The 21048-nt window shown below is 60.3% G+C and overlaps 1 protein-coding gene across 1 annotated transcript in view; it reads right to left on the bottom strand.

The window, feature by feature from the left end:
• The window catches only part of CDH4 (cadherin 4), a 528918-nt gene that overhangs the window by 26483 nt on the left and 481387 nt on the right, over positions 1-21048 (bottom strand). Inside the window, exon 7 of the mRNA XM_064573410.1 lies at positions 16627-16799. Within this exon, the coding sequence (XP_064429480.1) occupies positions 16627-16799 (173 nt within the window). The remainder of the gene's footprint in view (positions 1-16626; positions 16800-21048) is intronic.

Here is a 21048-nt window from a genome sequence, read left to right as displayed (position 1 = left end):
GGAGGCATGAAACAAATAATAGAAATAGTTTATATCTGCCTGGGTGTTGCATCATGTTTCAGAAGTTTTCTCTCAAAAGATTAACCTTTGGGGCGCCTGGGTGGCTCAGTTGGTGAAGCGTCTGCCTTCGGCTCGGGTCATGGTCCCGGGGTCCCGGGATCGAGCCCCGTGTCAGGCTCCCTGCTCCGCGGGGAATCTGCTTCTCCCTCTGACCCTCCCTTCACTCGTTCTATTAATCTCTCTCTCTCTTGCTGTCTCTCTCAGATAAATAAAAATAAGATCTTTAAAAAAAAGATTAACCTTTATGTCCTTCCCTTCTTTCTCTGTCTGTCACCCCTCCACCCACCCATCCCTCCATCCACCCACCATCCTCTGTCCCCCATCATCCATCCTGCCTCCTTCCCTCCCTCCTTCTATCCACCTATCACTATGTCAGGTGAATCACCACCCCATGGGGTGGCCAGAATCTTGGCATCTGTTCCTGACCTCCCCTTGGAGGTGCTCAGAGCTGCTTCTTGAGGAGCGCGGGGCTCACCCTCCCGGGGGAGAAGCCGGGACAGGCAGTGTGAGCAGCAAGAACACGTGGCCCAGGGAAGTCAGCCCGGCGCACGGCCCTGCTCATCTCACAGCTGGGGCCACTGAGTGACATGACCACCCCAGGGCCGCATAGGACACGCGGGGTGCTGGGGAGGTGCCCGCAGGGATTCCAAGGGCAGTCCTTGCTCTCAGGCTTTTGTCATGCCTGCAATGCAGATGGAGCCAGTGGTGGCCCCACAGCCACCTCGGTGGAGACCCCCGGCGCGGCTCCGTCTGGATGTGGGACGGGTGGCACACAGAGAGCGCAGCTGCACCCCCACAGCAGCTCCGTCAGGATCCCCCTTCATCTGCGTGGACGCCACCGCTCAGAAACCCAGCGGGCCTGACCTTGTGGCACCGCCTGAGGCAGAAAGAAGTTGCCCCTTCCTTCCTGGCCATCGAAGCGGCGCCCTAAGTCGCAGCTCTGCCTCTGCTGGGGACGGTGCCAGGGCAGGCAGGAAGGCCAGCACACCAAATCCGAGCCTCGGGTCCCCACACGCCCCGGTGAGCGGTCCTGCTCCAGAACTCTGGTTGCATCTGTGCCCAACATGGGCCGCCGCTCGGTCCCTGCGGTGTCCTCCCGAGGGAAGGCGGCAGAACCAAGTCCGATCTTCAGACGGGGCGGCGGGCAGCCGGCTTCGGAAGCGGTTTTCACGTCTCCCAAGGTTCTCTGGTTCAGTCCGCTCTTCTCTTCCCTCCCGAGACCGACTTTGAGATCTAAGCTGCAGAGAATCTCAGCAGCATCCTTCCTGCAGGTGGGCGTCCCCTCGTCACAGGGGCTGCCCAGTCCCCTGTCTGTGTCCGCGTCCCTCTGCCATCTCTGCCGGTGACCGCGTGCACCGTGGGTGTTGTAAACGTCCTGTTGCGTCGGCTCCCACGGCTGGCTGGACTCGGGCTCCGCTCTGCTCCGTGCCAAGCACACGGCAGGTGCTCGGTAAGCGTTATTTACAGGAGGGAGTGAGAGACCAAGGTTTGGCAAGTTGGCCTGGCGCTCGCAGGCCTGCAGGAGCCGGTGATGCAGGGCTCACGCTCACCCCGCTCCCCTGCTGCTGGACACGCTCCTCCTGCCCTGCAGGACGGAGCCCTGGACCGCGAGACCCCAGGCCCAGCTGGTGCCGCCACCACACTCTTGTGACCTCAGGCCGCTCCTGGCCTTCCTCATCCGGGGGCCTGAGGAGGCCCCCGAGTCCCAGGCTGAGCCTTCTGCAAGGTTCTGTCTTCACATTACCCCTTGCACCAAAGGCTTCCTTGTCCTTCGATACGTACACTCGAAACCGAGTTCATGCTGCCACTATAAATGAGAAGCCAGCATCATCCGCCATAGTAGAAATTAGTCCTGAACACAAGGGCGTAGTTTTAAAGGTCTCTCTGTGAATGTCTAGGCCCAGCCTGCAAAGCACACCTGGGGATCCCGGCCGAGGGAGCCAGGAAATGTCTCAGCTGGAGGGGCCTCCCTGTCACCTCTCCTGACAAAACGGAGAAACTGAGGCCTCAGAGGCAAGCCGTGTGAGAGGCTGAGTGGCTGTCCTGTGCCCCTGGATGGACAGTTACAACTCAGTGGCTCACCAGCTCCTCTCCTCTCCCTGGGATGAGGCACAGCATCCCCTCCCGGCTCTGTTCCCCGGGGCAGAAGTGGAGGCCTACCACTCCAGGAGTAGGGGCAGCATCTCTGGCCTCCCTCTCCCCTCCCCTCCCCCACTTCGCTGCTCCTCAAGCACGTTCCCACCCCAGGGAGGCTGAGGGCCATTCTCTCTGCCCCACACTTGGCTCCCTCCCACCAGCCAGGCCTCCCCTCCACCAGAGTGGGATACCGATTCCCCCACCCCCACTCTCCCCCCACTCCCGCTCTGCCCCACCCCCGCTCAGCCCCCATACCTGCTCTGCCCCCACAGCTGCTCTGCCCCGCCCCTGCTCTCCCCCACCCCTGCTCTGCCCCCACACCTGCTCTCCCCCCACACCCACTCTCCCCCCACACCCGCTCTGTCCCCACACCTGCTCTGCCCCCACCCCCGCTCTCCCCCCACCCTTGCTCTCTTCCTACACCTGTTCCCCTTCCCATACCTGCTTTCCCTACCCCACACCTGGTCTAATGCTCCACACCTGCTATTCCCTGAGACTCTGCTTTTCTTCTTAGCATCAGCGTGGCCTGTCCTCTGCCTGCTGATGCTCCACGGGCAGGGCCTCCAGAGCCCAGGACGTCATATTCACCACTCTCTCTGCCGTCTGGAATATGACCTGGGGACAAGGCCACTCTCCCCGGGGACGGGTGGGGACTGTCCAGGGGCACAGCTCTGGGCCACAGGCATCTGTAGTTCATTTCCCGCTGGGCCGAGCGCTGGCCTGGGTTGAGGACAATGGTGAGGCGGGGGTTGCAGCATGGACAGTTCCATCCTGGAGGACTGGAGGAGCTGGGCACGAGGAGGGGTGGACACTAGGGACGCCCTTCAGGCTGACCCACCCCCAGGCCTGGCTGCGCAGGCGTCTCCAGAGGACAAAGCACAGCAGGCTGGGTGGGGGGTGGGTGCCTGGGATGGGGTCAGGGCTGACTCTGTAGGGCTGAGGGGTCCAGAGTCCCCCTGCTGGGCACCCACAGGACTCAGCCCCCATGGCTGCCAGCCCCAGAGTGGAAGGCTCTGGCCATCCCAGGAGCCGGAGGGAGAGAGCAGGCCTCCCGTCTGCACATGGACTCCCTGGTCACCGTCACTGTCTGCGCCCTGCTTGGTGCCGGGGGCCCTGCTGGGCATCATGGGGGGAAAGCACAGAGGATCCGTAGCTCACGAGCCCACCGCCCAGCACAGGCAGCTGTGTGCTGACTGGGTCGTGCCTGAGGCAGCGGGCAGCGAGGATCACAGGGTTGTTCTCTGGGGAGAGTGAGCGCCAGGGCGAGGGCACCCACTCCGAGTGCGGTAGTGTCCCCCAAATCCGAGTTCTCAGGAACCCCAGGGCCTGGAAGTGGGGCCTCTGCAGATGAAGGGAGGGGAAGGCTCAAAATGAGGCCATCCCCGGTGAGGGCAGGCCCCAAGTCCATGACAAGTGTCCTGCAGGAGAAGGTCAAGTGAGATGAATGCAGAGGGGGCAGTGACGTGGCCACAAGCCTCAGGGCCCAGGAGTGCCGGCCACACTGAGGCCGGAGGGAGCCCAGCGTGGGTCTAACGACTCTCCACATGGAGCCAAACCTCCAACACCTTGATTTTGGGCGTCTGGCCCCCAGAGCCGTGGGAGAGTTACATCCAGTACCAGTGAGCGGGAGAACCCTAGCCTCATTCAGGGAGGGACGCTGGGAGGGTCTGTGAGTTGTAGGGGTTGTAACCAGGAGTTGTGGTACTTTGTGAGGGCTGCCCCAGGAGCCTAATAATGGCCTGGGGCTGGGCCCCTTCCTGTAGCTGCTGGAGGGAACCCAGGTGTCCGTGACGCCCCTGCCCTTGCACTGGCCTTGCTCTAGGCACACGGCAGGGTCCCACTCGGTGAGGCTTCACCTGGGACCCCGTGGGTCCTGCCATCAGGGCTCGGCCTGTCTGATCACCGGGTCGGAAGGACGGGGACACCGTGGAGCAGACATGGACAGGAGCCACCAAGCCTCATGCCCCACCTCGCCTCCCAGGACCAGCCACCACGACAAGGGGCTAGAGCAAAGGACAAGAGAGAGTACAGGCTGACCGCAGAAGAGAGGGATTCAGCCAGAGAAGAGAGGAAGAAGAGTGTGATTGGAACGTGGGGTCACTTTTCCAAACCTTCCTTACTCCCTTATCCTGGACTCACAGCCTCTTCCCTGGGACCGTATGGACTACTGCCCTTGGAGACACAGGAACCCACGCGTGTGTATGTGTATGTACAGGTATGTGAGTGTGCACGCGTGTGCGTGTGCAGATCCACATGTACATCCGTGTGTGCGCATGCCTGCACACGTGTGTACCCACTTGTGTGTGCAGCCCACCCCCACTAGAAGGTGTGCCGATCTTGCTTTTGGAGGCCGGGTGGGGGGCTTTCTGGGTGTGGGGGGGTCGATCGCCCAGCCACAAGGAGGAAGTGTCAGCAGGGCCCCCAGCCGCGCCCCGCCTCCCGTGGGTGGGGCCTCTGAGATCCAGGCCAGCTCAGCCCTGATTGGGGATCTGCATCTTCGGGAAGCTCTCGGGGTTGGGGGCTGGCTCGGCTCCTGCGTTGTTGCTTTTGCTTTAGAAAGTACACTTTTCAGACCCAGGAGTGGTAACTTTTTTCTCCTTCACCAAATCCCCTCTGGCATGGCACGCAGAGTCTGAGGGAGGCGGCCGGTCGCCTGGCGTCCCTGGACGCAGATACCCGTACATAACTGTCCCATTGTGACCTCGTGGGAGGGCTCTGGTGTGCTTAGCGGTTTGACGTGTTTATTAAGTGGGGCCTGTTTCTCGGCCGAAGGTGCATTTCATTTACGTGAGGCCGGGCCTGGGGCCACGAATGAGCGGGGGCCGGTTTTCAGTGCTGTTCTAGCGCCTCTCGCTGGTGACCCCACAGACCACATCTGCTGTGGCGCACCTACCTTCTAGGGGCCTGGGGTGTGGGGTGAAACCCTCCCTACTTTGTGGTGGATCGAACTGAGTCTTGGGGGGGGCGCCCAGGGCTGGTGGACAGTGTGTTGGGGCCTGGCCATCTGGAGTCCCTGAAACCTGCTGCCCTGCTCTCCTGGGACAAAAAGATGACCCCGGCCCCAGCTCTGGACCCACAGAGGTCTTCTCCACGGGCTGAATCATGCAGCGGGTCTCTGCTCTCCGAATCAGCCTCCAGGGGAGCTGGCGGAGCGGGCTGGGTGGGGAGTGGGCGAGCCTGTGTCTCTGCGGTGTCCCCTGCTGGAGGCCAGCTGGTGATGGCTTCTCCCACCTGTGCGCAGGTGCCCCCGGCCAGCCCCGCCTGCCGCCCAGTGGTATTCCTGCTCTGCCTGGTCAGCAGTGGTGCCGCAGTGACTTCATTAAAATGTGATCTGGCCATGTTCAAGTTCCAAGAGAAGGGAGGAAAACTGCACATGGGTGGTCCCTGGGGTTTTCGCTTCCTTCCCCATAGCTCAGCATTTAAATTTTGCAGAACATCCATCAATAATGCAGCCGGCTGACCTGCCCTAGAAAAGCATCAAAGCCTCCCGCATGCCCCTGCGGGCCCTCCTCCCCACACCGGCCGCCAGGACTGCAGCCCGGCCCATATCAGGCCTGCGACTTGCACCCCCACGTGCTGGTGGAGCCCAGGGTGCCTCCCAGCCTGAGAATGGTGTCCCCAGCTCCTGGACCCGTGTCCCCTACCATGCTACAAACATGTCTCCCTGCCTACACTGGGCATCTGCAGCGGGCCCTCTGCAGCGTGCTGGCGGCCGGGATGCGGGTGTAGATTGAGGCTGAGAGCCTGGTGTCCACACTGCAACTCACAGACCCTCCCAGCGTCCCTCCCTGAATGAGGCTAGGGTTCTCCCGCTCACTGGGTCAATGCCGGCGTCCTGAGGCTCCCTCCCTGGGCCACGTGCCCCCTCGTGCTTTCCTGCTTTTCACTGCTGTCACTGTGGGAACTGAGAAATGAGTAAACTGAGGGCCTCCTTCCTGCACCCGGAGCTCATGTTGCTCAGCACCTGGGTGTCCGATTGGCACCTGGGAACGAGCAGGAGGGCGTCTGGAATGGCCGCTGCGGGAGGAGGGGTCACGGGTCACTGTTCTTGTTCGTCAGGTGCATCAGGACTCATGCCCGGGGGCGTGGGGAGTGCGGCCGCCGAGGAGAACAGGCTGCAGGTCCTCAAGTGCTCAGTCACCACGTGACCAGCAATCCTGCACCTGGCCCTGGCCCAAGGGAGCTGGAAAAAGTCCAGACAAATGCTTGTTCCAGGGCTCACAGCTGCCCGGCCACCACGGCCACTGGTGGAAGCAACCTGCCTGTCCATCCGCCCACGGGTGAGTAGACACTGCTTCACGCACGCGCGGGGGCAGGGCTCTGCTAGAGAAGGAGCGACCCGCGGATGAACCTCGACGGCACGTGCTGAGCGGAGGGAGCGGACACGAAGCCACAGGCTCCCAGGCCCCCCTGATGTGAAGCGTCCATCACTGGCCCGTCCATCAAGACAGTGGAACAGTGGTCGCCGGGGGCCGGGGGGCGGGAGTGGCTGCCCATGGGACAGTCATTTTGGGGAATGAAATTGCTCTCGGACCAGGTGGAGCGGTGCCTCCGCTGCTCTCTGCACACTCGGGGTGCGTGGGGACGCCTGCCTCCCACCCAGGGCTGCGTGAGCCTGCAGTACTCCCTGACAAACCTCGCTCACCCCCATCTCCTCGCGCCCCCCGCCCCCCGGGTTTGCTTTCTGCCGCATGAACCAGCCGAGCCAGGTGAAGCGAGAGAAAATGCCAGCACTGCAGGGATAGCTTCCTCCCTGGCTGGTTGCGTGGGGAATGGAGGTGCCAAGGCCTCTGTCTCATCCACAGCGCTGGGTGGGCGGGGTGCTCGGCGCCCACCCACCCGCCCTCTCTCCCCTTCCCTCTGCTGGGCACAGAGGGGAGATGAGCTCTCAGGAATGACCACCAAGGATTTTGGGGGTCGGAGGCTCTGGGAAGAATGAGAGCAGGTGTCCCGTCCAGGGAGATGGGGCCACCTTGGTCCCTGAGTCCTGGCATGTCTCCTCCTCAGAGCCCCTCCCGGCCACCCACCCTGGGTCACAGACACAGCATCTGCACTGCCCAGGGCTGGGACAGTCGTCGTGGCCATGCATGCACATCTCACACCTGACCACTGAGCAGCCACGTGCCCTAGCTCTGGAAGCCAAGGATTCCGTGGGGCTGGGTCATTCTCTGCGTGGGGCTGTCCTATGCCCTGGGGCATCTCCCCGAAGTTGTGACAACCCAAACTCTCCCCAGACGCCCCCAGTGTCCCCGCGGTGGGGCAGGGAATCACCCTGGTTGAGAACCATGGTTCCAGGGGAGGAGACAGCCAATAAATAGGCAATACCTGTCCCATCAGGTAGTGACAAGGGCTGTGTAGGAAAGGGAGGCGGGAGAGGGGGCAGAGGACGCTGGGGGTGTGTGGGCTGCTGGTTTACACAGGCTGGCCAGACAAGACTTCTTTGCTAAGGAGATGCTTGATTAGCGAGCTGGTGGATATCTGGGGGAGGGATGTTTTTGGCAACTGGAACAGCCAGTGCAAAGGCCCTGGGGCAGGCACTCTGGTTTGGCCGGGAAGGTAGGCCAGTGAGCAGGGGCAAGGTGAGCCAGAGGGTGGACAAGGAGCAGAAGCTATGTTTGGACTTGACTTGGGGAGACGGGAAGCCACAGGAGGGTTTGAGAAGACAGCGATGGTCACATCTGTGCGTGGACAGGATCGCCTGGCTGTTGAGTGAGGGCAGATGCAGGGGCAGGAGCAGAGCCCCGGAGACCAGCTGGGCAGGGGCCATCAGGGTCTGAGCAGGCTGAGCAAGCAGGGGTGGGTGAGAGGTAAAAAAAGGGAAACGCAGGGTAGGCCCCAAAGGCAGCCAGCCACGGGGGTGGGGTCCTGGCTGCTGAGGGGGTGTGGAGGCAGGCCAGGGTGGGGGGACAGACATTCGTGGTCTGCACAGTGGACACAGAGACTTCCCTCCCTCTGCCTGGAGACACTTGCACTCTCTCCCTCCCCCTTCCACCCCCAAGTCTTGCTGGCGGCTTCACGAGAGGACACGGGTGCCCACCCGGGGCCTGTGGTCCTGAGCCTCGGGAGGATGGGGCTGCGGTTCCTGCCGGGGGAGAGCAGGCCCCAGGATCCACAGCCTCCCAATTTTAAGAGAATCCAGAAATTGGGTCTTGTATACAAAAATATCCTGCTTAAATGCTACGTCTTAAAAACAACATGCCCTCCCACTTCTGGGGCCGAACCTGTCTCTGGGCTGCTCGTTTGCAACCCTGGATCTGGCGGACAAGCAGCCTCGAAGCCGAGGACACGGGTGCGATCCCTGCTCCATCCGAAGGAACGTGCCACCTCAGAGTGGTCTGGGGTGGGGGCAGCTGTGCGGCCACCAGCGTCTGCCCTTGTGTCAGGAAGGCCGCCACGTACGTACGTAAACGAGTGAGCGTGGCCGCGTGCCGATAAAACTTTATTTACAAAGCTGGATTTATTACAGGTTGGATCTGGGGGACCCCCAGCCAACATTGCCCTGACTGCTCACCCCCCTCGGGACCCCAGGAGAGGGCAGACCCCCGACCTGGGACCCAACCCTCCAGAGCCCCTCACATCCCTTGGAGGGGTCAGAGGCCATGGCATCCTCCCGTCACCTTTGCCTGCACCAGCCCGCTCAGCACACCCTCTCCTTCTGTACGTTTACCTGAGTCCTGCTGGGCCTGTCGGGGCTCCCACCCTCACCCCACCACCGCTGTCCTGTCAGACCACAAACCTACAGAAAGAGGGTGGCCTCGCTGGGCCCCTGCCCTCCAGCCAGGCCTCTGAGGAAGAGGCAGAGGACAGAGACGCCCGCAAGGGGACGAGAAGGCAGCGGAGGCTTCCCGAGGAGGTGGGCTGGACCCCAGGGCCCCAGCTACTCCCATGGGAGGCTCCGTCCTTGACTTGCCTCCTCCTCCCTCCCCGTCCCTGAGGCCGGCTCCTTGGACTCACACCTCAGCTCAAGGAAAAGATGGAAAACAATGAAAGGCTCACAGCAGGGGATTCGTGAAACGAGTCTCGGCCAATCCCAAGGATGGACAACCCAGACGCGGGACGGTGCTGAGGGAGAAGGGTGTTTCCCACGTCAAGGATACACCGCCAAGCGCCAACAGGGGCCACACACTTTGTTCGTCAGGACAGCTCTCTGTAACACGGGGAATGCACCCCGGCGGCGAGCGCAGCCAGGACATGCGGGCGTCGGTCCCGTGTGAGCTGTGTGCATCTTCCGGAGCTCAGAGGGCGGATTGCTGTTTTCTTCTTTGTGCGGCTCTCTTTTCTTCCACAGATGTGCTGCTCTTGTGAGAAGAGGCATCTCTAGGCGTTCTTGCGGAAAAGGGCCCCGACGTGGCCTCGGGTGCATGGACTGGCTCTGACGTCCAGCCTGGCGTCTGGGGACTCGGGGGGCGCCCGCCCAGTGCGCGTGTTCGGGCCCCGCAGACCGCGCCCCCAGCCGGCGGCCCCCGCGTGTGACCCAGGAGCACAGATGGCAGGGCCCGGGCGTCTGTCTCTGGGGCAGAGCTCACGCCCCAAGACAAGAGTGCCTTTGCTTCTCCCCTGCTCCCCTTTCCCGGGCGGGGGGATCGGTAAGGTTCAGGGGAAAATCCAGGTGCTGGCAGAGTCGCCTCAGCCGTCACTGACCCCGCCAAGACCCCTAGGCTGCAGTTGGGGAGCTCAACACGGGGTTCCGTGAACACGCCCGAAAACCAGCGGGGAGAAACCCGACCACCACCCCGCCCGGCCCACCACTGGCCCCCTGCAGCGGGCCTCTTCAGAGGACTTACAAGGAGCTCAGTTTCTAGGAAAACACATTTTTAGAATTTCCCGTGTGGCCCGCTGCTGGGCTTCCCAGGAAGCAAAGGGAAGATGCTGGTCCTGTCGCTACAGGACGATCCCCCTGAAACTGAGTAACGTGATGGCATTAACCACGGTTGGTGATGATGATCGCGAGATTCAGCTGGAGCAAAACTACGTGGATCGCCCTCCATGAAACCTCTTCCCTTGCTGACAGTGTAGCTGGAGAATCTTGAGAACTATGGAAAGGTCCTGGTTTTGCTTTCCTAAAAATCCTGTAAGACCACAAGACCCTCATGTCCCACGCTTGTGTGGGGACACATTTCAAGTTAATGAAGGTGACCAGTGAGGGTCTGCGTGCGTGGGGATGGGGAGCCGGGGTGGCGTCCCCAGTGACCCAGTGACTCACCCAGGGGTAGGCGCCAGTGGGTCTGAGGACGTCCGTGGCTCTGCGCTAACTGTGTGACACAGACACTCTGACCGGGGAGTGTGCAGGGGAGCGTGCAGGCGAGCGGTGTCAGCGGCAGGGGTGTCTCTGGCTAGGCACACAGGAGACACTTGAGCCTCTCCCGTCGTACCGAGGCCTCTCCTGACATTTCAGTCATGTAAAAATGCTCCACTTACATAGCTCTGCCTGATTAGACCGGGCAGCAATTACGTTTGTGGATTTCCCCTTCGTCGAGATGGCTCACTCTGCCCCACGGGAAGCTGCTCTGAGAAGCATCTGCAGCGTTTCTCCCCCAGACTCTGCTGTTCCCGGGGGGCGGGGGGATCAGATTCTCCCAGGGAGAGGAGGGGAAAGGCGCAGATTTGTGCAGGGATCTTGTGGAGAAACGTGACCTTCCTGCGGGGCCGGAGCTCTGGCGCCTGGGCCCTGTGGCCTGAGGGTCCGCCTGGCCGGGGGTGGGGTGGGGGGGCAGCGAGCAAGTCGCCTGGGGTCCCCACCCCCCGCCAGCAGCCACCTGCAGGTTTTACAAAAGCCTGGAAGCAGAGGCGAGGGTGTCCTTGTTGTGTGGTTGTTTGCCGCTGAGCGACCTGCCCGGGGTGTCCGGTTAACTCTGGGCCATTCCTCAGAGCCTCCCCGGAGCCGGCGGGGGGAGAGCCGGGCTGCTCGGGACACAAAGCCCAAGCTGGAAACGCGCTCCGCTCCCTCACCCGCAGCACCCCCATCCCCTTCGGCCACTTCGTTTCTCCTCCCTGAAGGCAAAGGCAGACACCGCGGGGAGTGCCTGTGAGCAAAGCGGGAAGGGGGGTCTGGAGCAGTATCCCCAGCAGACCACCTGCCCTTCCTGAGCAGCTGACGCGAGCCGGCCGAGCGCAGCCCTGTGTCTCCCTGGCCACCTGCCGGGGCACAGGGTCACAGATTCAGAGGCAGCTGCCGCGCTCCATCCAAGGCCCCTGCGAACACCATGAGTCTCGTGTCTGGGATGAGCGCTCTCTGCTTATGCCGTATAAGCTCCCCAGGGGAAGCTCCCCACACCCCAGATCCTGAGAGCTGGTGTCTCACAATCATCCTTGGAGTGTCCCTCGTTTAGCGTCAGGCTCTGCTCTTTGATAAAGTGCAAATGCCACCTTGTGCCACCTCTATCAACCACTTACACTTTAGTATAAAATTTGAGGTATGATCTTTCACGGACTCTGGCAATCTAGTATACAAGGCCCCAAAGAGCGAGGACACCTAGGTTGGAGTGCTCAGTAGCTGGGAAACAAACAAAAAAATCAAAGCAAATACTGATCTTTTTGAGCTCAAGGTGGCAGGGGTCACAGCTCTGCTGCCCTGCCCCTGGATCTGCCCCTCTGCCAGCCCTGCCCTTGCCACGCCCACCCCCTGACCTTTCCACACATTTCTTGAGCTGCTCCAGTGCCCCAGGCGTGCAGCTGAGCGCTGGTCGGTCAGTGATGCCTGAACAGACTGGGCCTGCCCTACAGAGCTTGTGTCAGAGGGGAACTCACAGTAAAGGAGCCAACAAGCTCACGTGCAGTCTCCTCTGAGCGGGGGCTATGAAGGAACCTGCCCAGCTCAGGGAGAGGAGGAGGAAGGGCACAGGCCCTGAGCAGAGTGGTCGGGGAGGCCTCCCTGGGGGTGATGTCTGGCAAGACAAGAAGAACCGGGGCCTCAAGCACCTGGGGACGGGAGAGAGGCACAAGGAGGCGGTGGAGGGGTGGGCCAGCCCTCAGCACCGGAGGAGCAGGAAGCTAGGTGGGGGCTGCGGGCAGCATGGGCACCGAGGCGCTGGGGCACCTGGTGTGTCTCAGGCACCGGCTCCCTCCTGCAGACTCCCTGCCACTCCTTCTGTCCAGGGACCTTCCTTTCCCCGACTGGGCTCCCTGCAGGCCTGGCGCGCACACAAGGCCTTGCCGCGAGACGCCGACGGTCCAGGGAGCGTCCACCAGCGGTCTCAGGGCAATCACAACCTGTGGTCTGCGGACGTGCTAATTAGTGCAGACAGCTTGTGTCTAATTATTTCACTTGACTCGCTTAAGATGCAGAGAGCATGTGCTCTGGGCGGGAGGAGGGGAGGGGCAGCTGGTGAGGGGCCCTTGGACACTGAGCAGACCCCAAGGCAGCTGCCCCGAAGGAGAGGCCCAGGCCCCCCAGGTGGGACAGAGCTGAGAGGAAGGCCCTCAGCCTTCCTGCCTCCCTGTTTCCGGCGCCTGAAGTCTACGCTCATCAAATACTGAACAGAAGCCCTCTGTGGATGGCGAGGCTTTGCTGGGCAGGAGCCGGAATCTGCTGCGGTGGCGGCCGGGGGGCATGTGGGGTCGCTGGCACCGCGGCCCAGTGGGGACGGTGGGGCCCAGAGCTCTGCGACCCGGGCTGGTGAGAGAACCTGTCCCCCTGCCCCCTGCATGTCCTCCTGCCCACCTGCCTGCCCGCCACCCGCTGAAGGCTGAGGACAGCGGTGTACCCCGAGAACCCCAAGGTGAGGCCCAGGCCTCCTTCAGCCTCTGCGTCACAGTTCAGGTCAGCTGATGAGCACCTGTGTCTCTGCGGGGCTCCGTGAGGCGGACAGCCCCGTGTGAACATGGGGCAGAGGGGCCACGCCGGCTGCCTATAGACACAGGGCAATCAGGGGTGGGTCCCGGGGCGCTGTTCAGGCTGCGGGGCGCCTGCCACGTGGCTGGCAAGGGTGAGGACCTGAATGCCAGAGTCCATGTAACGGTAAAGACCGAAGTTTAAACAGCTGCGTGTGGCTGGTGGCTACCCACAGTGAGCTCTTGGAGGGCTGTCTCCTCATCATCCTGGAGTTCAAAGGCCGCCTGTTACAATTAGGAACCCCAGAACAGCAGGTCAGGCCTGTACTGTCTCCCCCACATCCATGTCCCTCTGGAAGTTCAGAATGTGACCCGATTTGGAAATAGGGTTTTTGTGAGTTAAGATGAGCTCACACTGGATTAGGATGGGCCCTAAGTCCAATGATTGGCGTCCCCATAAGAAGAGGGGACAAAGAGAGACACCCAGAGGAGAAGCTGCGTGACCCGGAGGCAGAGGTTGGAGTAAGAGGGACAAGCAGTCTCCCTGCTGAGCGCGGATCCTGCTGTGGGGCTCGATCCCAGAACGCATGAGGTCATGACCTGAGCCAAAGTCAGATGCTTAACACTGAGCCACCCAGGTGCCCCAAAGTTTTTGACTGAATGAAGGACCCTGCTGAGCGGTGTCTATGATTGCTTGCAACAAGTTAGATGTGTGATGCACAGCATTCAGGGAAAGTGGGTGCTGGTCATTCATCCCAAACAGCAGAAAATATGATCGATTGTACCAGCCCCCAAGGTTCAGAGCAAGGTCACCTCCTCTGGGAAGCCTCCCCTGATTTCCCCATTGTGAGAGCATCTCATCAGTACATGACACTTTGTGCATGCAATCACCTGCACCCATCTACAGCACATTCATTTAGGTTCTGCTCCTCACCCCCCCAACCCCCCCGGGGCCTTGGGGAGCCGCTGTCTGTCTCACGAGCTCTCCTCTGTCCCCTGTGCCTCACCCAGCACCTCTGTCTGAATTTGCTAAACAAGGAAGGAAAACACAGGGTGTTTGTTCCTGTGCAGACCTCTCTAATGACCTTCCCCATAGAGTCGCCGGTCCACCACCCCAGCTAATGGCAGCATCCTTCTGGGAGCCAGGGGAGCAGTCCCTTGTCCGATCCCTGACTCCAGGGCCTGGTCTGGATGCAGCAGGCACCTACCCTGGTCCCTGGGAGATCCCCCAGTCACCCATGGAGCCCCTGAGGTTCTGTCCCCCTCTCCTGTCACACATCTCCACCAACACTGGGCCAAGAAAACATCTGACTCCGTGGAGCTAAAGCCCCTCGGTGAGCCTCCCCACCAGTCCTCACCCCGCTGCCAGGGCGCACGCATCCCCTCCCTACCGAGCCCACCAGGCTGACATCACTGTGCCCATTTCTCAGAGAGGGCACTGAGGCTGGGGCTCAGAGGTGTTCCCTAACATGCTCCTGGCCAGGCTGTTGGCGAGGGCCACCCTGCATCCTGCTGAGCCATGAGGTTGTGTAAATTCCCTCTCACGTGACCTCTCTGCCCCAGCCTACCACCCCGGTGCACCGCCCAGTACAATTTAGGAATGTCAAAAAAGCACCTCATGCCCTTCCTGGGGGGGGGTGGGGGTGGCACTTTCTGTGCTACCACCTGGTGTTTATTGATTTGGAAGACGCAGGGGGGGCAGCGTGGCTGGAGCAGTTCCGGCAGCTTTGCCAGGGGTGAGGTCTAGACTCAAGGTGTTTGGTGCCCCCATCTCCAAACCTGCCAGGATCACAGGTGTGCGGAATCAGTCTGGGGAGTGAGAACCTGCCGCAGCTGGGCCCTGAAAATCCGCACGTAGCAAGGTCCCAGCTCAGTGCCCCCGATCAAGGTGAGGTCCCTGGACCCAGATGATGAGGACTGCAGTGCTTCTTGGGAGAGGGAGCCGGATGCCATCAAGATGAGTGTGGCTAGTAAGGCTCTGCCAACGAGCGCCCGGGGAGGGAGCGGCTGCTACAGGCTCTGCAAACGAGCCCACAGTGACGGAGCGGCTGGTTACAGGCTCTGCAAACAAGCCCCTGGCGACGGAGCAGCTGGTTACAGGCTCTGCAAACAAGCCCCTGGTGATGGAGCAGCTGCTACAGGCTCTGCAAACAAGCCCCTGGGGAGGGAGCGGCTGACACAGGCTCTGCCAACGAGCGCCTGGGGAGGGAGCGGCTGGTTACAGGCTCTGCAAACAAGCCCCTGGCGACGGAGCAGCTGGTTACAGGCTCTGCAAACAAGCCCCTGGCGATGGAGCGGCTGCTACAGGCTCTGCAAATGAGCCCCCAGTGACGGAGCGGCTGGTTACAGGCTCTGCAAACAAGCCCCTGGCGATGGAGCGGCTGCTACAGGCTCTGCAAACAAGCCCCTGGGGAGGGAGCGGCTGACACAGGCTCTGCAAACGAGCCCCCAGTGACGGAGCGGCTGGTTACAGGCTCTGCAAACAAGCCCCTGGTGACGGAGCGGCTGGTTACAGGCTCTGCAAACAAGCCCCTGGCGATGGAGCGGCTGCTACAGGCTCTGCAAACGAGCCCCCAGGGAGGGAGCGGCTGGTTACAGGCTCTGCAAACAAGCCCCTGGCGACGGAGCGGCTGCTACAGGCTCTGCAAACGAGCCCCCAGTGACGGAGCGGCTGGTTACAGGCTCTGCAAACGAGCCCCCAGGGAGGGAGCGGCTGACACAGGCTCTGCAAACGAGCCTCCAGTCCTGGGAACCAAGTGCTTTCAAGGGTAAACGGACTCGGGTATCCTTTAGAGGAGACGCCGGCCTCTGGTCACTGAGCAAACCGGAGGCCGTCATGGAGGCCCAGAGGCAGGAGAGATGCTGGTCTGGGAAGCTGAGCGTGCTTACTCAGTGCTGCCAGCCGGGGGCTTTCAGCCCGGAGCTGCTGCTGACCCTTCCAGGGGCCCCGGAGGCAGGTGCCCGGGAGGCAGGTGCCCAGGACAGTGTCATCTACCCAGATGGGAACAGTGGCCCAGTGCCTGGAGACGCCCCCGCACTCGGTGGGAAAATGGCAGTCCGGTGGCAGCAAAGCCACCTGATGCCGCCCTCTCCTGAGGGTCTGGCTCTGGGCGGGGCGGACACTGGAGTCCACACGGATGGGGTGAGCGAAGGTGGATACAACAGAGGTGCGGCCTCCTGGGGTCACGGGAAGGGCCGCGAAGCTGGGAAGTCCTCGTACCCAGCACCAAAGAAGTCACTCTGGCCGTGATGATTCCTGCCCTGAGTGGAAAGTGCCACCCTGTCCGTGCGCCCCGGGTCATGGTGGCGGGGGCGCCCGGGTCAGACGTAGGGCTGGTGCCCCAGGCGGGGGTGGGTGCTCACGCTCTCAGACGGTCGCTAACGGCCCCCGGCCCTGGGGCCCCGCCGCGGGCGCCTCCTGAGAGCACAGAGGTCAGACCTCGGCGCCTGTTGGGAAAGCTCTCGGGGGGACCAGCTCCCAGGTGCGCTCCCAGGTGCGCTCCCAGGGCCGGCGGCGAACACTTAGGAACGGCTTTGCTGAGAGCTTTCCTCCCGGCCAGGTGCCGCAGCAGACGGGCCCCCGGGGCACCCAACCTGGGCTGGGGTCCCGTCTCCTGCACGGGCCGCAAGGGCGAGGCCCCCCTCCCCCCTCCACCTCACCTCTCGGTCCAGGCCGGCTGCCACGGTCACAATGTCCCCTGTCTCGCTGTTGATGGTGAACATGTTCTGGGACGGGCTCTGCGGGGTCTGGGTCACGATCCGGTACCGCACCATCCCATTGGCCGTGGTGCGGTCGTCCGCGTCATTGGCCGTGATGGTCATCACATAGGTGCCTGGGACAGAGAAAGCTCTCAGACGGGAATGATCTGCTCTGTCTGCTGCTGCCCCAGGGGCACACCCGGGGCAGACATCGCCAGCCGAGCCCCATCTCCCGGAGACGGAGGGAACCCCACGTCGCCGGAGGCAGGCTGGAAAGCAAACCTGCCGCCTTCACTTCCCACGAGGCTTCGGAGGACTTCTTCTAGAGCTCAGGGTTCCTGTGAGGCATCGGCTCTGACTTCCTTCTCTCTCAGCGGCGGGGGGCCGGGGGGGGCAGGGGGAGAGCAGGACGGGCTGCAGGGCCAGCTTTTCCAACTCCGAACCCAGCTCCCTCTCCCCAAGCCACACGGCTCAAGACCCGGCTCTCAGTGTTTGCCGGGGCTCTGCCGAGCACACATGGAGGGTGGTGCAGTGGGGACCTGGAGGCGCCCGGAGAAGGAGCGGGGTCTGGCCCGGGGCCGGCTCTGCGGAAGGCATGGAGTACGTGCTTGAGGGACACACGGGAAAGGAGCTGGCAGGAGCGCCTGCAGGGGAGGCTGTGCACCCTGGGGGAGCACACGTGCAGGGGTGCAGGCGTTTCAGATCCAAGGGGCTGGGCAACTGCCTGAGCCGCCCCACTGCTCGGTGTCTGTTTCCCTGACCACACGTAGGCCTGAGCTCCCTGGTGGAAGACAGCACAGCCCCACTCTCTGAGGGCGGCACCTGAAGGTCCTGTTGGTGTCCATCCTTCCCTGCCTTGCGAGGCCCTGGTTGGCTGAGCACATCCCTCCCCCTGGCCACAGTGATCGGTTCAGCTGTGGGCACCTTACCCATCAGAGTCGGCAATAACCATGTTTGCTGGGGTTCCTGGGAAACCAACATGCTGTCCCTGCCCCTGGGTCTGCCTGTGTCAGTGAGTGAGGCTGGGATGATGGTCACTTTCTGGCCACAAATAAAGAGGCTGAAGGACAGGGCCATCTTGGGGTCTCAAGAGGGGCTCAAGTGACAGCTTCTCACTAGGAAGCCCCTGGATCAACCTGCACCTGAAGCTATTGCCTAAAGACTTTTAATTTTATCATTATTTATTTATTTATTTGAGAAGCAGGTGGCACTGAGTGAGCAGGGAGCTCGATGTGGGACTTGAACCTAGAACCCAGAACCTGGGGATCATGACCTGAGCTGAAGGCAGACACTTCACCGACTGAGCCACCCAGGTGCCCCTACCTAAAGACTATTTTAAACATGCACACTTTTTTTTTTTTAAGAACAGTTTTAGGTTAACAGAAAATTTAAGGTACCCTATAGACTTTCTGTGTAATTGAGCCCATGAATTTCCCTTCACACCTTACGCCATTTTACTTCGAATTTTTGTCACTTGCAACCCAGAGTTCCGACTGGCACAAACTCCTAGCCCTGTGGCACTGGAGTCCTGGAGGCCCTTGTCCTGAGCTGCATGTTTTTAGTTCAGTTCCTTGCTCCAGAACAATGTGCTGTCCGGGGCCCTGCAGGGGTGTGGAGGAGTGTGTGCCCTACCTTGATGCGATCCTTTCTTGGGAGTAGATGTCTGAAGCTGGGGCTGAACTGGGCTTGGGGTTTCAAGCTGAGCAGCTAGGCCTCCAGGCCTGAGAAGGGGAGGGTGAGAGGACAGGGAGGGGGTAGGGCTCTAAGCACCCAGGAACCCTGTTTCAGCTGTCTTCAACTTCATCATGAACTGCTTGACCAAGTCCCAGCTCCCAGCACGGCCCCTGACTGGTGAACCAGGGCATCAGAGTTTTGGGGAGGAAGTATTCCCAAAGCTTTAAAATCCCAGGCTCAGCATCAAATTTGGTGCCTTCTGAGAGAAAGTTCTGGAGGCAGAGTGTGTGCAGTCTGGATGTGGCTGAGGCTCTTGCTTTGCAGAGCCCACCCAGTCAGTCTGCGCCCCTTGCTGTTCCCCCCGGGCCCCAGACATGGAGGACTCGGATCTGAATGTTTGGCAACGAGACCGGTCCTTTAGTTTTGGGCTCGTTATAACATCACGTTACATCTAGGCATCCACCTTATTTGCTATGTTCAGGAGTCTGCTTTTTAAAACCAAATGATAGAATTCTAATAATTCGGGCGCCTGGGTGTCTCAGTCGGTTAAGCGACTGCCTTCGGCTCAGGTCATGATCCTGGAGTCCCGGGATCGAGTCCCGCATCGGGCTCCCTGCTCGGCGGGGGGTCTGCTTCTCCCTCTGACCCTCCCCCCTCTCATGCTCTCTGTCTCTCATTCTCTCTGTCTCAAATAAATAAATAAAATCTTAAAAAAAAAAAGAATTCTAATAATTCTTTTCCGATTGCACAAATGAAACCCACCCATGGAAACCAGCGCGTTTTCATGGGAAAATATCAGAAGGTACAATGTAGGAAAAGCTGGCCGGTGACCCCGCCGCCTGACACACCCACCGTGGCCCCTTGGCTTAGTCTCCAGTCAAGGAGCCTAAATTTCAAATCTTTATCACAGAGACACTCTTTGCTCCTCCTTTTTGAAAACAACAACAACAATTTTATTACTGATCAAAGATACGAAAGAAGGGCGTTTTTACATGCCCCAAACGCAAATGCTCTTTAAAAATAACAACAATAGAGAATAGTAGGGATATACAGGGAATGGGCACCCTACCCCCTACAGTGTCCAGGGAGCACAAGGCCTCAGCTTCTGGACGCAGCTGGCTCTCTATACCCATGTGCCTTTAAAATGTGTCCAGTTGACAAATCCACTTCTAGAAATTTATCCTCAGGAAAAAAATCACAGATATGCAATAGATGATTGATTTGCGCCCCCAGCGGTCCGTGCTGACACGGTTCCTGATAGCAAAGCCTGAAATCCTCCACAAATATTTATTAAATATCCATTATGTGCCAAGCACCGTGTTCAGCATTGCATGTCCGTGAGCAAAAGAGATACACAAAGTCCCCGATGCACAGGGGTGGGTGTGACCATTAAATCCCCAACATGAGGATCCTCCTAGGGATGGAATGTTCTGTATCTTGACTGTGTCCACCCCAAATATCCTGGCTGGCATATTGTCCTGTGGTTCTGCCAAGACATGATGGAGAGACTGAACACACGCGAAATGACAGTCAATCCGACATGAAGATAGGACTCTAACACACCGTCCGCGGGACCCGGCCCGGGAGGTCTACCCACCAGCCAGGGGAACCAGCGTGGGAGGTCCAGCTCCCCGCAGGTCAGACTTGGAGGAAGTCAGACCCTCTATCTCTAGTAACAATCCAGGAAGCCAGTCACCCTGTAACCATTGGCCCAGAACTGCGGGGACTTGATGGATAACTGACAGCTTCCCCAGTTTTTGTCCCGGCTTCTGACTCAGGGCCAGCCAGAGAAGTATGCCCCCAACTAATGACACAGGATGTCCACCTCCCACTTCTCCAGGCCCAAGCCCCATCAGGGCACAGCTGAGCGGCCCCTTCCCCACCATGAAGCTCTCTGTTCCGCTGCCCGCCTTCGAGTCTTTGCCCAGTGCACGTGGTGGGGGCCGACTCCCTGGCTCCAGCTGGCTCTGAATAAACAGAGCTCATTGGGGTGGGCTTCGCTCATTTCCACGTTACCACCAGGGGAACCGAAGGACTGGGGACTCTGTCTTAGGTTGCACGCTGTGTGTGCATCTACAGCGATCTTTTTTTTTTTTTTAAAAGATTTTTATTTACTTATTTAACAGAGATAGAGAGCACAAGTAGGCAGAGTGGCAGACAGAGGGAGAGGGAGAAGCAGGCCTCCCACAGAGCAGGGAGCCTGATGCGGGGCTCGATCCCAGGACCCTGGGATCATGACCTGAGCCGAAGGCAGACGCTCAACGACTGAGCCACCCAGGCGCCCCCATCTACAGCGATCTTAAATAAAAAGTTCAAGTGGAAAAAACCCCTGACCCGTGAGGCTCACATCTGGTGGTGCAGACAAGCCATGGGCACAATCAATAAGCAAATGATATTAACCGTAGTACAGCAGGGTGTTGGTTAAATAAATTATGATGTTATCATAACTTTGCTATCATGGAGTAGTATGAAGCCATTAAAATGTTGTAGAAGGATAGTTAATGTTATTTGAAATTTTCATGACATACGTGCGGCTCACTGGAAAAGAACGAGGGCTCTAGACTGTTCAGTGTGACCCCAATCTCTAAAATAACAACGTGTTTATGCAAAGGAGGGGAGGCCAGAGGGCGTGTGACGGACATGCAATCTCTGAGTGCGGCACCGTATGTGGGAGTTTGAGTTTTCCTTTGTGATTTTCTCTGTACCTTC

Source organism: Mirounga angustirostris, unplaced genomic scaffold (assembly GCF_029215605.1).
Source record: "Mirounga angustirostris isolate CCGP_5_RB_7025 unplaced genomic scaffold, mMirAng1.0.hap1 SCAF_10, whole genome shotgun sequence".
Classification (NCBI taxonomy): Eukaryota; Metazoa; Chordata; class Mammalia; order Carnivora; family Phocidae; genus Mirounga; species Mirounga angustirostris.
Note: the sequence above shows the minus strand (reverse complement) of the source record. Positions and strands in the feature narration are given on the sequence as shown.